The 12,842-nt window shown below is 42.6% G+C and overlaps 1 protein-coding gene across 1 annotated transcript in view; it reads right to left on the bottom strand.

The window, feature by feature from the left end:
• Positions 1-7,112: 7,112 nt before the first annotated feature.
• The window catches only part of TMEM104 (transmembrane protein 104), an 82,790-nt gene continuing 77,060 nt past the window's right edge, over positions 7,113-12,842 (bottom strand). Inside the window, exon 10 of the mRNA XM_080993876.1 lies at positions 7,113-12,235. Within this exon, the coding sequence (XP_080850002.1) occupies positions 11,475-12,235 (761 nt within the window). The 3' untranslated portion in view covers positions 7,113-11,474. The remainder of the gene's footprint in view (positions 12,236-12,842) is intronic.

The following is a 12,842-nucleotide window of genomic DNA, read 5'->3' as shown; positions in this document are numbered from 1 at the left end:
GAAATTATTCACTGTATTTTGCTTTCACAGGATATTACACATTGCAAGCAACTTTGGATTAAACCTAAAGTGGAGACTAATTCAATTTTTGAACTTCAAAAATCAAAACCTAAACCTCCTATAGGATGAGTCAACCTCTCATTTTCATCATGCAAAAATGCTGATGATGGTCACAATATTTTTGAATGATTTTGCTATATTTTAATAACTGGTAATTTGCACGTTTTAAACTTTTAATTCAGGAATTCCCAGCACTAAAATCTTGCTGACTGCACTTGAGCTGCTGCTAGGCACTAGAGAAATCCTTTAATCAATGGAAATTTTTCAGAGACCTCAGAGAATCCAAGTAAGTAGATGCAAAAACAGACTGCAAAATTCTGACTGACTTTCATGAAGCCCTTTAACACCTTGTTTGCATCTGCTTAATAACACTGTATCCCACAGTTCTTTGAATCAGGGACTGGTTTGAACTCATCACAAGCTAGGAATAAAAGAAGCAAAATACATTCCCACTAGAAGCAAAAATCCTCACTGCAAATTTGGCAACACCTTTGAGTTTTGCACCAGATAAATTCATTAGGTGTATATTTTTCTAAACTCAAATCAGATAGTACCAGAGGTGGGAAAACAAATAAGCCTGGATATGCAGATGGACACACCAGAAAGCAGTTGCATGATTTAGCAACTGATGGTCAGCAGGGCATCTCTTCCAGCTGGTCACTCCTTCCCTCCTTCTGTGCTTGTTGAAGCTCTTACCCTGATTCCAAAACTACAACGTACACTAGAAAGCACTTCTGAGTTACTCTCAAACTGGCAATAGCGAAAGTGTCTGCAACATTTTCTGCAACACTCCTAATGTTGTCTCGGCAACAATCCTAATGACTCTATTGCTCAAGGCAATCATATAGCACACATGAAATGAAAAGAAAGGGGAAATTACAAAAAAAAAGTTCTTTCATTTTAGTTGAACAGTTTCCCAAGCACTTACCATTGGGCGATGGCATCATGTCTTTGGCAATTTGAGCTTGCTACTGAAGGCAAGGACTTAAATTGGTTTAATGGTCCATGGGTAGGCTTCTTGCCTCCTTGAAAGAAGCTCACAGCAAGGGGAAGGTCAGACAGGCAGCAGATACAAGGCACTAGCTTGCCCTCTCCCTACCAGAAAAGGACAATCATCTCCAGCTGAAGTTGAAGCATATTCTGTCCTCTGCCATCAGCCAGGGGACTAAGGGCAGCTGAGTTGTGGGTGTGTATTTCTATTTAAAGACAGGAAGGCCCACCTGTCCACATCAGGTGATACTGCTGAGGCTAAGTAACTTGCAAGAACTGGTAACTGAATTAGCTTCCTTTGCTTTCCCCTTTCCCTTTTAAATCATGGCTGTTAGATTGCAAGCCTTTAAATTTTGTATTCATTTAGCAAAATTATTATGGCATAAACTTTCATGGACTGGAATCCACTTTATCAGATGTATGAACACAGATTAGCCTTTAAGGTGCTAAAAGACTCTTTGCAAGATGACAACAACAGCCATAGCCATTCCCCGTTCCCAGGGAACTGTAGTTTTGCAAGCGTGAGGGCCATCTAACACTGAATTATCAGCACCCTCCCCAAACTAATTCCCAGGATTCCTTAGGTGAAGCCATGATACTTAACACTGGTACAAAAAACCAGATATGTTTACAGCAGAGCTAGGATGAGCTTACTGCGCATATGTAGGGCAGCTGAAACAACATGAGGTGACTATTTCAGGATTGGAAGCAACAGGCAAAGGTCTTATTAAAAAATAAGGACAATAATTTTAAACAAAATGTTTCCATGAGCCAAATATTCTTTCAATAAGGTCTCTCTGACAGTCTCTCTTAGCAGCTTAGAGTCTACTTAGAACAATTGCCTAAAGCTAACTTTAATTGGAGGAATATCATGGGGCGGGGGTGAATGTTTGCATTATAATCAGGAGTCACTGGACAATTGGAAGGTACCAGCTGACCTTGTTCAAAAATGGAAATTTCTATCAAGTATGCTGCTTAAGTGACTTAGAACCTATTTGCATATGCAAAGAACTAATTAAAGCATGGCTTGAAAAAAGGAGACTCCCTACCCATGAATATAGATACCACTGGAGCCAAAAGCTGTTTGGCTTGGAAATAGTTCGATGAACTCAGAGGACCATAGATCCTGGGTCAGCGCTCTGAAATGAGATCAAAGTCACTATTATTAGACAGCACTTAAGAGATTTCTAGAGAAAGCCACTTTTCCTTTCCAAGACATTGGCTCTCATCAGACCCTACCTACCCCAAATCACACTTCCCACCTGACCACTGGTGCTTAGAAAACTAAGAAGAATGATTCCCATGGTGGGAATGGCAATTTTTGCTAATCCTAATTCCTAATACATTGGGAGAAATTTCTACAAAACTTTCAGATGGATAAAGTGATACCAGTTTGTAACGGAAAATCTGACCTACAAGCCCAAGATAGGAACTGTTCAATTGGATCTGCCCCCACCGCCTAGCAGTGCCCTTGTCAACCAATGTGTTGAAAAAGGATTGGGATTATAAAGGTTATCCATTACGCAGTCAGCGGCAGGCGATTTGGTACCAGGAGTGATAGTCATTTTCAGAAATGCATGTGTCTGAATGTGCAAAGCAGCACTTTAAGAGTTGTAAACTTTCTCTACTGCCAAGGTGGCTGCGACTGATGATCATACAGCCTTGACCTAGTTTTTAGGCCACCACCTTCACGGCTTCTCTCCCTGCCCCCCACTGCATAGATTTGCTCCTCGTCCCCAGAAGCAGGTGTTATAAGGTAAAAGGTGGCATCACGCCAGGACTACCCTCTACCACTTGGCAGTACATCCTAGACTTCCATCCATCTTCTACTTTAACTGGCACTGTGTAATTAACTTTCAACCCACCTCTTTTCCCTTAGTAAGAGAGGCTGCCATAGTCACATCTAGGGTACAGAAGAGGAAGCTCTGATGGTGGCAGCTTAAAGTTTTCACTGCTGTTCATTATTAACCAAAAGTTGAAAGGTTTATAAAGCGGCTCAACAGACAGCCGCTGTGACTGTAACCACAACTTGCTTTGGACATTATTAAAATGTGATTAAAAGCTTGTCAGATTAATATTATTGATTAACAATTAGAGATCTGCAGAAGATCTATAAATGATCTGCCACAGGGGAAGATGGCAAACCTAGAGAAGTTAAATCTCTGGTTTCCAGAGGGCACTGAGGGCAGATCCATACCATATATTTAAAACACATCCAACACACATTTAGCACACATGACTCCCCCCCCAAAGAATTCTGGGAACTGTAGTTCTGACTCAGAGCTCCAATTCTCAGCATCTGCACAAAACTAGAGTTCTCAGGATTCTTTCACATCTGACTGCATAATGCTTTGATTTCCTTTTTTGTTTTCTGATGTTGTCAACACTATTCCTCCAATGAGGTTTGTCCCCATGAACATTTTTCCCTTGTAACTGATGCTGGCAGCATGGAAACACTGCATGTACGGTAAATACAGAACCAGATCCTAAGTTCCTGTTGCCTAGGACTGCCATTTGTCCGGAATTTCCCAGACATGTCTGGGATTCATTTGTCAGAAATAGCGTCTGGGCGGAATTTCTGAAGATTGGGAAAACCCTGGTGTATAGCAACCCATGTTGGAAGTGTTGATTTTTTGGTGAATTTCCTTAATTTTTTTTTTTTAAAAATAGCTAAGCAACTATGGAAAAAAGAGAAAAGGTTCAACAACTTTTGTGTCTGGGTTTTCACTTTTTGAAATATGGCAATCCTATTGTTTCCAGAATTTTACTGGGAGATTTCAGGAGTAAATACATAAGCAGCCTTTCACTGAGTCATATTGAAATGTTACCTTAATATGGGAGAGTTAACCATTAGCTTCTCATGAGGCTGCATTCTAAATGGTAACAATGAGGATTCCCAACTCTGTTAGCCATGAGAAATGAAGCAGGGAGTTCTTCCTCCCCAGAATAACTAATTGAAAATAAGAGTGCGAATCTGCAAATCGCCTGGATGAAAGTGACAAAAGTTGCTGCCATCTGGAGTCTGGTCAGTGGGCTGTGCTCAATGACTTTGAGATGTCATTCAGGTTCTTACTGGAGCATCAACATTCCAAAACCTCACAGCTGGTATCCTCAGTAGAAATGGAGAGAAAATAAATAGGATAGGGATGAAGCTAATTTCCCTCCTCCTTTGACTCCAGCTCTCATAAATACATACAGCTAGAGACACAGTGCTAACTGCAGAACACAATGGCAGGGATTCAGAGTTGAAAATGCGTAATGGGGTTGGCACAAACTGACTCCTATGCCCTCTTCTCCCCACGGGAGTCTTCCAGCCTCCCAAAAAAGGCTTGCAAAGTTGCCTTCAGCCGATTTTCAGGGATACACCTTTCCCGTGACATAGCCTACTCCATTAAGCAAGGGGAGAGCAGGGAGGTCTACTTGTGCCAGCACCATTCTAACCCTGATAGTATGTGTCAAAACTCTCTCTCTCTTTTTTTTTAAAATGATATTTATTCCAAGTTTAAAATCAAAACTCTTTTTCCTTGCAAGAAAAGCCTACCTACACACCTGTCATGTGGCAGAAGGGAATAGCGGCACACATGTCAAAAGGGGGGGGGGACGTGCAGTGGGAGCCAACTGATTCTGTTCATTCTATCTTTGTTATCTGGATTAGGACCTGTGCTGGCAGGATGAATTGGGCTCCTTCCTGAAGCAGATGGACTAGTCGGAGTTTGTGGCAGGGACTTGTCCAAAAGAACACTGCACATATATACACAGATCTTCCCACCTCACACCAAGTGTTGGGCACACCCTCTTGATTAGTCAGGCCATTTTTCTTCTAAGCATCTGGGCACCAGCAAATCTTATTGATGTGTCAGAAGAGATTTTGCCACACACAAATGCATCATTGACACACCAAGGCAGACTCCAGTCATTAGCCGCTGAAAGAAAGAAGCTGCCCTGCATTCAGGGTCCTTGTCACATGGCAATAAGAAATGAGCTGCTTGTTCAAAGGTAATGGTTCTATTGGGGCAGAGAAAATGAGGGCCGCCTAGGAAGAGGAGATAAATACAAATGCCTTGCCTCAAACTGTGGCACTTTACAGTATGACCCTGGTCTGCGAGTAAGTTGTTTTAAAAAAACGCTTCTCTAAGATCTGGTCTATACAGTGGTACCTATACTTAAATACTTAATTCGTTCTGGAGGTCCGTTCTTAACCTGAAACTGTTCTTAACCTGAAGCTCCACTTTAGCTAATGGGGACTCCTGCTGCTGCTGCGCCGCAGGCGTGCGATTCCTGTTCTCATCCTGAAGCAAAGTTCTTAACCCGAGGTACTATTTCTGGGTTAGCGGGGTCTGTAACCTGAAGCGTATTTAACCTGAAGCGTATGTAACCCGAGGTACCACTGTACAAACATCAGCTAGAAGCGGTGAGGTGAGCTGCACCATGCCAGGCTACACATAGGGGGCATTCACACACTATTTTGGGGGAGATTTTTCAAATGCAAAGCCACCCTGTAAATTCTCTGACTCCCTCAACACATTACAAACTTCTATCCCAGCCTTCTCTTCACTATTGCCAGTGGTTTTTCAACTTGCAGGAAGCTTTTTAAATATTCAAACTTGTGACCCCACTCTGCAATGATGCAGTTCATTATACTAGATGCTGCTCAACTGGTGCTAACCCATGACAGGGCCTCTTTGGTGGCAGTTCCCCATTACGGAAGACCCTCTTTGGTGAGGTGCTCCATCTCCCACATTATTGACATTCAGGAGGGATTTTAAAACATTCTTGTTCAAGCAGGTTTAATGGCTGAGAGGTATTATTCCTGGCAATTTTAAATTATTAGCTCTGAGGGTATGTGACTGCTTTCAAATGTTTTTAGATGTTCTTGTCATTATAAATGTGTTATAATTAAGTTTTGAACTGTACTGCTTTACTACATTGTTTGCTGCCCTTGGCTCCTTTGGGAAAAGGGCCGGATATTTAAAAAACAACAACAAAAATCCAGTAAGACAGACTAGTATTCTATCACTTGCTTAGTTAGACCATTTGCTTTGAGCCATCTAGTTCACTAGATAGGATTGTACAAGGCTTATCTACATGCTGTGGTGGGTGGTTTTCAAAAGCAGATCAAATCGAGCAGTCAGGGACCTCTTCAGGGCTATTTACACGGGACTTTAATCAATTTGCTAAGTGTTTTACAATCCTTATATTATTATTTTTAAAAAGAAAATCCTATGAGAAAGAGTTATTCATCCAATTTTACAGATAGGGATCCAAAATATGAGAGTGAATGGTTTGTCCTAAGCTACCTAGGGATTTTTTTTTTTTTAAGAACTGACTAGAGACTGGACTCACTGAGCCATGCTGACATTTGACATTTTTCTACTTCCAGAAGCTTCACTGCAACTAGTATAACACTACAGGTGAAGCTCATGATTCCCCCCGAAGGCCTCTTCTCAAAGTCTGTTTCTCAAACCTGATGCCCCTTTTCCAACTGTCTCACTTTTAAGGGTGGCTCTTTCTCCTCATGGTCTTTGAAGTGTAGAAAGACAAGGGATTTAAGCTCCAGTGGCACTTTGATTTCAGATTTACAGTCCACTTCCCTAATAAATCCCATGCCACACTTTAATTCCTCAGAGGGAAAGAACGTGTGAGCCACAGAAGGAGAAAGTAGAAACTGTTTATTTCCATCATAAAGATGCCTTTTAATATTTTAACATAAATCAAGCTGTGCTTTATGATGATAATAAATTTACCAGAAGAAACTTCATTTGCTGCCTGAGGCAGCAAAATGATTCAATTTGTTTAGTTTTTAAGCACAAGGAAATGTAATTGAGTCAGGTAAGGTACAGCTGTTTTAATTGACTTTTCGGAGAACACCTAGTGCTACAGGAAGCAGGAGGCTAATACGGAGGGACAAGAGAAGACAAGGATTACTCCACGAGCTGCTGCCAGCATGGATGCCCCCCTGGATGCCCCCCTCCCCTTTGCTACTTCTGCCAACTGATCCGTCAACAGAAACTAATTCAAGATACACTGCCTTAATGTATGCAGGAAAAGGCCAAACCACAACAGATGCATAATCTGCATTTATTTCTTTATGCCTTTCTGAAAAATAATTACATACAGGGACAAGCTGAGGACACAGAGCAGCAAAGTGCCATAGTGAAGAATTGTTACATTTTAATAGGCAATTAAAAATATTGTCTCACGTTAAACCAGATGGGAGAAGGTATCAGCCACTGCATCATATTCAGCCAGGTTGAGCCCTGGATTCATAGAATCATAGTGTTGGAAGGGATCCCAAGGGTCCTCTAGTCTAACCCCGAGATGCAGAAATATCAGCTAAAGCATACATGACAGATGGCCATGCAACCTCTGCTTAAAAACCTCCAAGGAATGAGAGATTCTACCACCACCCCATCCCTTGGGGTTCTTGTAATAGTGCCCAGTAAAATAAACACACACACAAACATACATTTTATCCATCTTGGTCAACCTCAATCTCTCTCATGTTTTAAGGCATATTGTGATACTAGCATCAAACTTTTCCTCCTCTTGTAGGGCTTTCACCATTAATTGAGGTAGACACCTCCACTGCTCACATACTGAAGGCACCTGGGAAGGTACATCAATACAAATCCATCAGAAAACAGGAAAGGAAGTTCTTCAAGGTGAGAGAGGAATGGAAGGTACTACTGCCAAGCCATTTCAAAAGTGCTCTTCCTATTCATGCAGAGAGAAAAGTCATCCCTGACTGTCAAGTTTCTTTTGAAATCAAAGAGGAAATTTCACATTTTATAACCTTTGGAGCAACATAAAAGGAGAAAAGATATAATCTAAGCCAAAAGGGCACATAATGCCACATGGGATTTAGATAAAAGGGGAAGGGAGAAATCCCAAACGACAACGTATAGCTGAGGTGGGGATGGGGAGGCTGTCCAAAGGACACATTTCTTGTGCAATACAGGCAATTAGCATAATTGTGCTTTGTAGTACACCTTTGACAAGATGGAAAACAGAACTGCTAAAGTAGCAGAAGTCCCAGACTAGGCTTGCTGTTTGGCTGTAACCTTAGCAATTTGTCCAGCTTCAGCTTTCTGTGAAACCCAGTGCTTTCTGTTCTTCTGAGATGGCTCGTGGAGAAAACGAAAAGGTGTGTCAGAAGAGAAGAAACCTCTTTGAAGATTGCCGGTGAAGATGTGCATTAAGTGACCCATATTATCTTGAGAGTCAAAAGCACAGAAAAATTCAGTGACCGCTCCATGGGGCTGAAGTAGACACAGTGCTTGCGTTATTCAGCACCTTCTGTATTGTTGGCATCCGTCTATCTCAAGAGGCAATGGGTCTCTCTTGGGGTGAAATCAAACTGTTAGAGAATTAAACCACCTGCTGCTGCTGCAGAGAACCATAACTCATAACTGCTGCCTCCCATATTGTTTTAGCTTCAGTAACAGCACCAGTGTCCTCCGGGGGGGGGGGGGGGGCAAGCCTGGGCAGTGTGTATGAAGGTCCCAGGCTGCCCCCGCTCGGCCTCACTGATGTGGTCCAAAGGAAAGCAGAGCAATACGTTTGGCACCAGCTTGGCTGCAGGGGTTGCTGGAGGGAGGCATACAAGATGTCATCCAACAGCCTTAGGGACTCCACTTCAGATTTGTGTAGGGTTTCCTCTTTAGGCTTGTCTTCTCCCGAAGATGTCCTGCACTGCAGCAGCTAAGCACATTCTACAGCCAGCCAAAGATGAGATTGCCACAATGCAATTTCCATACATTTATAGGTCATTTCTCAGGTACATCTATTCTGCTGCTAAAATGCCAGCAGTGATACTATCCTTGCCTGTCTCATATTGCACAAGGGCAGGCTTGGGCCTCCATGCGACAGCTCTGTTTTCTCACTTCCAGTCTGACAAGAGTCTTATAACAGTGATGGGAAAGAGTAACAGAAGGAAGCAGTTGTTAAACTTCTGAACCAATTGTGGCAGGATGGTTCCCATTTCAAATGGATTGTGCACATAGAATCTTAAAATCTGTAATTTTGTTTCCCCTCAACCTGGGCACTGTGTAATTCCTTACCAATTCACTCAGAGACAGTTCTCAGAAACCTGGTGTCAAAGGAGCAGCATCAGCTATCTGCAAGCTTTCAGGTTGTATAGGTGACTCTGATGCACCAGCAAGGACTGCCAAGTACAGCTTGAGATGAAGAAGAGAGGGATGTCATCAGGTTTTATTGAGCCTGGAGCAAACTCCCCCTAGTCGGCAAACATAGCTTTATGCAACATATCAAGGACTTTTGTTATCTATGAATAGAGTTGCGTTACAAAATTTGCTGTGTTTGTTTTTAACACACCTTCCAACAATCTGGTTTTTTGCAGTAAAACCAATTTGATTTTGATAATTATACTTGATAGTAATTTTGATTTATTATTTAAAAACCACTGAATTTCTTAACTCACTTTGATGAAATGTCAAATTTAATATCACAGCTACACCAGGATGGAAAAGGCAAGTATAATCCGGGGGTTTGGAAGATGAAATTTAATAATAGAAAAAGCAGTTTAAACATATTTGAAGTGAAAAGAGTTGAATTTCCCTCATATTAAAACCTTTGTGACCCATGACCCCTCCTAAGCTCTGCAATCTCCTAAATGCTTTTTGTGATTTCATCACAGAATGACGGTCAGTACTCCTTGTCGGCAAAGATCCTACAGTCCGAACTACATGCAATTAGGAGCAGACCTGTGTCTTTAAATCCAGACCTTTCCCCATCATGTATAAAGCAGGGAGGTGGAGGATGAGGATAATTTAAAGAGCAAAAGGGATGTGCGGGTGAAGAGAGAAGCTTCCCTGCAGATTTCCCTACCAGGAGTCTCTCACACTGATTTACTTCTGATATAGCAGCCTGGCCAAGGGAAAAGTGACATTAGGGGACAGAGTACAGGGAAATAAGGCACAGGCAAGGAAGGAGTTAATAGCCCCCCTTCCAATCTGCATTTCTTTTATGCTTAACATAAGACCCCCTCACACACATCTCTTAGATTTACCTGTGGCAGACCCAGGTTTCAAAGCACAGTACTAGTCAGATGTAGCTTAAATTTACATAAACTGAAAAAGAGGTCATGTTGTAGGCAAAGTGGTGGGAACCTTAAAAAACAACAACCATGAACCTGGGATGAGGTGGGAGATTAATTTTTAGTGAGCGGGAGTGAATTCTCTTGGCAATTTAGTGTGCTTTGGGAAGTAATGATTGCCTTTATATTCAAACAGAAAACAATGGCTGCATGAATGTCTCTTGCTTTAGCTTCCACTCATGATTTTATTCTCTCTGGTAACACTTACTCATACAATTTCTTCATAAAGAAGCTGTTAGGTGCTGCCCTCCACATCTGGCAACATGCAGGTGAGGTGCTAGGAAATGAGAACTGTGCTTCTTTTACATGTTACCCATCCAGCAAGTAATTAGCACCTTCGTGCCTGCGATGGAGAGTGCTGCAGTCAGGGCCTGCCCTGCTGCCTCAGGACTGGTGTGAAACAGAGGACCACGGTAATGCTGAAGCGACTTAGCAGCAAAAAAGAACTGTGGAAACAGGCTTTCCCTTCAATGCTTCATGAAATAAGGCTTTGGTGGTACCCACCCAGACTTAACCGCAACCTCCTTTTCACCCTCTGCATAGAATCAAGTATGGAGGGGATTGGGCATTACATACAGAAAACACAAAAGCGAACAGAAGCAAAATGCTCACCAGATGAAAAGTATTCATTTAAATCCACAGTAACATCTATGCATCTGATCCCACATTACATGCAGCAAGGCAGATGTGTGCTGGAAAGACTGTAACAGAAATGGAGGAAACAACAGTAGTGTTGGAGTGGGAAGAATCTACCCCTGGGCATTTTCTCATTTTTTTCAGTGTAGGCTGACCCCACGCCATGGAACATTTCAATGAAATCTGATTCAACTAGTTGTGTCCATCTTTCTCTTGATTCTTCCCTGTTAGTTGAGGAAAAAGGAGAGTCACCTCAGGGGACATGAGAATGATAAGGAATCATTGCTTGCTTTCATTGGCTGCTTGCTTGACTGGTTTCAGCAAGGCTCACCTCTCCATCACTCTTGAGGGAGAGATGCATATCTGACAGCCTCTGACATATCATAGGACAAGAGAGGAAGACAGTTTGTATGGGAATCTGTGATCAAGGCAAATATAGAGAGATGCTGTGCGGCCAAAGCAGCCTGGTAGAGTGACCACACTCAAAGTTTTATACTTTGAAGGGGAAAATCTGAATTAAGAACGGAACCCGACAAGCAGCACTGCACCCAAAATTGATAAAGTGAGCATCAAGCTCAAGACGGTATTAGCAGGTTCTTAGGAGGTGCAAGATCAGAAGAAGTCTCAGAAGTCACCTCCAGTTTCTTTGATAACAAGCGGCATCGTTCCATCATTAGAGCTTAGTTTCACTCAATATGATATTTGCAGTCACAAACAGAAAGCAAAAAAGACCCCAGAGTAGGACAAATCCAATCCAGAATGTGTGCCGGAAAGGGGACAAATGTTTATTGAGCGTGCCATTTCCAAAGATCAGCTGAGTGTCTTTTCGGCTGCAATATGCTAAGAAAGCAGGGATGATATACTGGATCCCATTCCCAGCATAGGCTCCAGTAATGCCCACCAAGGACTCCAAATCGTGGGTGCAGAAAGCCACGATAATGGGGGGAATGAGTGTGATGACTGGGAAAAAAATCCTATCTACTACCCACGGGTAGGTTCCCCCTTCCCGGTGGAAGAGCGTCTTCCAATTGTTCCTCAGAGTCACGGCAATTATAGGAAAGTTGGTGCTGATGGTGAAGACAGGAAAGAGGCCCAGGAAGTAGCGGATAACGGCGATATTGACAATGTCACAGCTGGTGAAGTTGAGCGTATACATATCCATGAGAGTCCCATTCTTGAAGCAGTAGATAGCAGTGAAGGACAAGAGGCTGTAGAAACCCAGGATTAAGGTGTAATCAAGCAGGACCAACTTGTTAACGTGTTTCTTCTTGGAGATGGGAGTGATGAGAGATGGCAGCGAGTGCTGGCACATGAAGGAATAAACGCACACCCCAAAGAGATTGCGGATCCCTGAGAGTTGCGCTAAAGGAGGGTGGCCTTCCCCTTTCCCTTTGGAAATCCGGAGAAGGGCTATAATTATCATGACGACAAATGCTGGAAGACAAGGGGTGGGGAAGGAGAGAGAAAAGGAACATGTTGAAGTCAGAGCAGAAGCTATGCACACAAAAATATATATTTCCTCCTCTAATCTCTGTGCTGAAATCACTACAGTCTATAGTGCAAGTGATAAGGGGACGACGACACATGCTTCCCTGGAGAAAGCGGTGCTGCATACAAAGAAAAGATCTACAAGGAGATAAATACGTGTGTTCAGCACCAGGCTGTACACTGTGGGTGGGGACTCCAATACAAAAGTACAGTTGGCTATCTTTGAAACAGGGTTATCCAACAATCACACTTTCTCTCAGGGGCATCTGCCTCACAGGAAATGGGTTTGACCCATCACAGCTGCTGCTTGAGTCCTCAAAGAAATATAAAATAAAACTGTTGTCTTTGAAATCAACACCTTCTCTTTACCCCAGGGTCCCCAGTCTCATTCATGTTAGTAAAAGTGCACTGAAGACATTTCCTAGCATGAGCATGTACCACTTTGGCGGAAAGGGCATTTGAAAGATTGCTTCTGGGCAGCACAGGAGCGCACAAGAGACAATGCTCATGCCCTTTGGTTTTCACAGCATTTGTTTGAGGAGAGTGGAACTGT

This window comes from Podarcis pityusensis (genome assembly GCF_964106645.2).
Source record: "Podarcis pityusensis genome assembly, chromosome: 2".
Taxonomy (NCBI): Eukaryota; Metazoa; Chordata; class Lepidosauria; order Squamata; family Lacertidae; genus Podarcis; species Podarcis pityusensis.
This window is presented reverse-complemented; position numbering and strand designations above follow the sequence as displayed.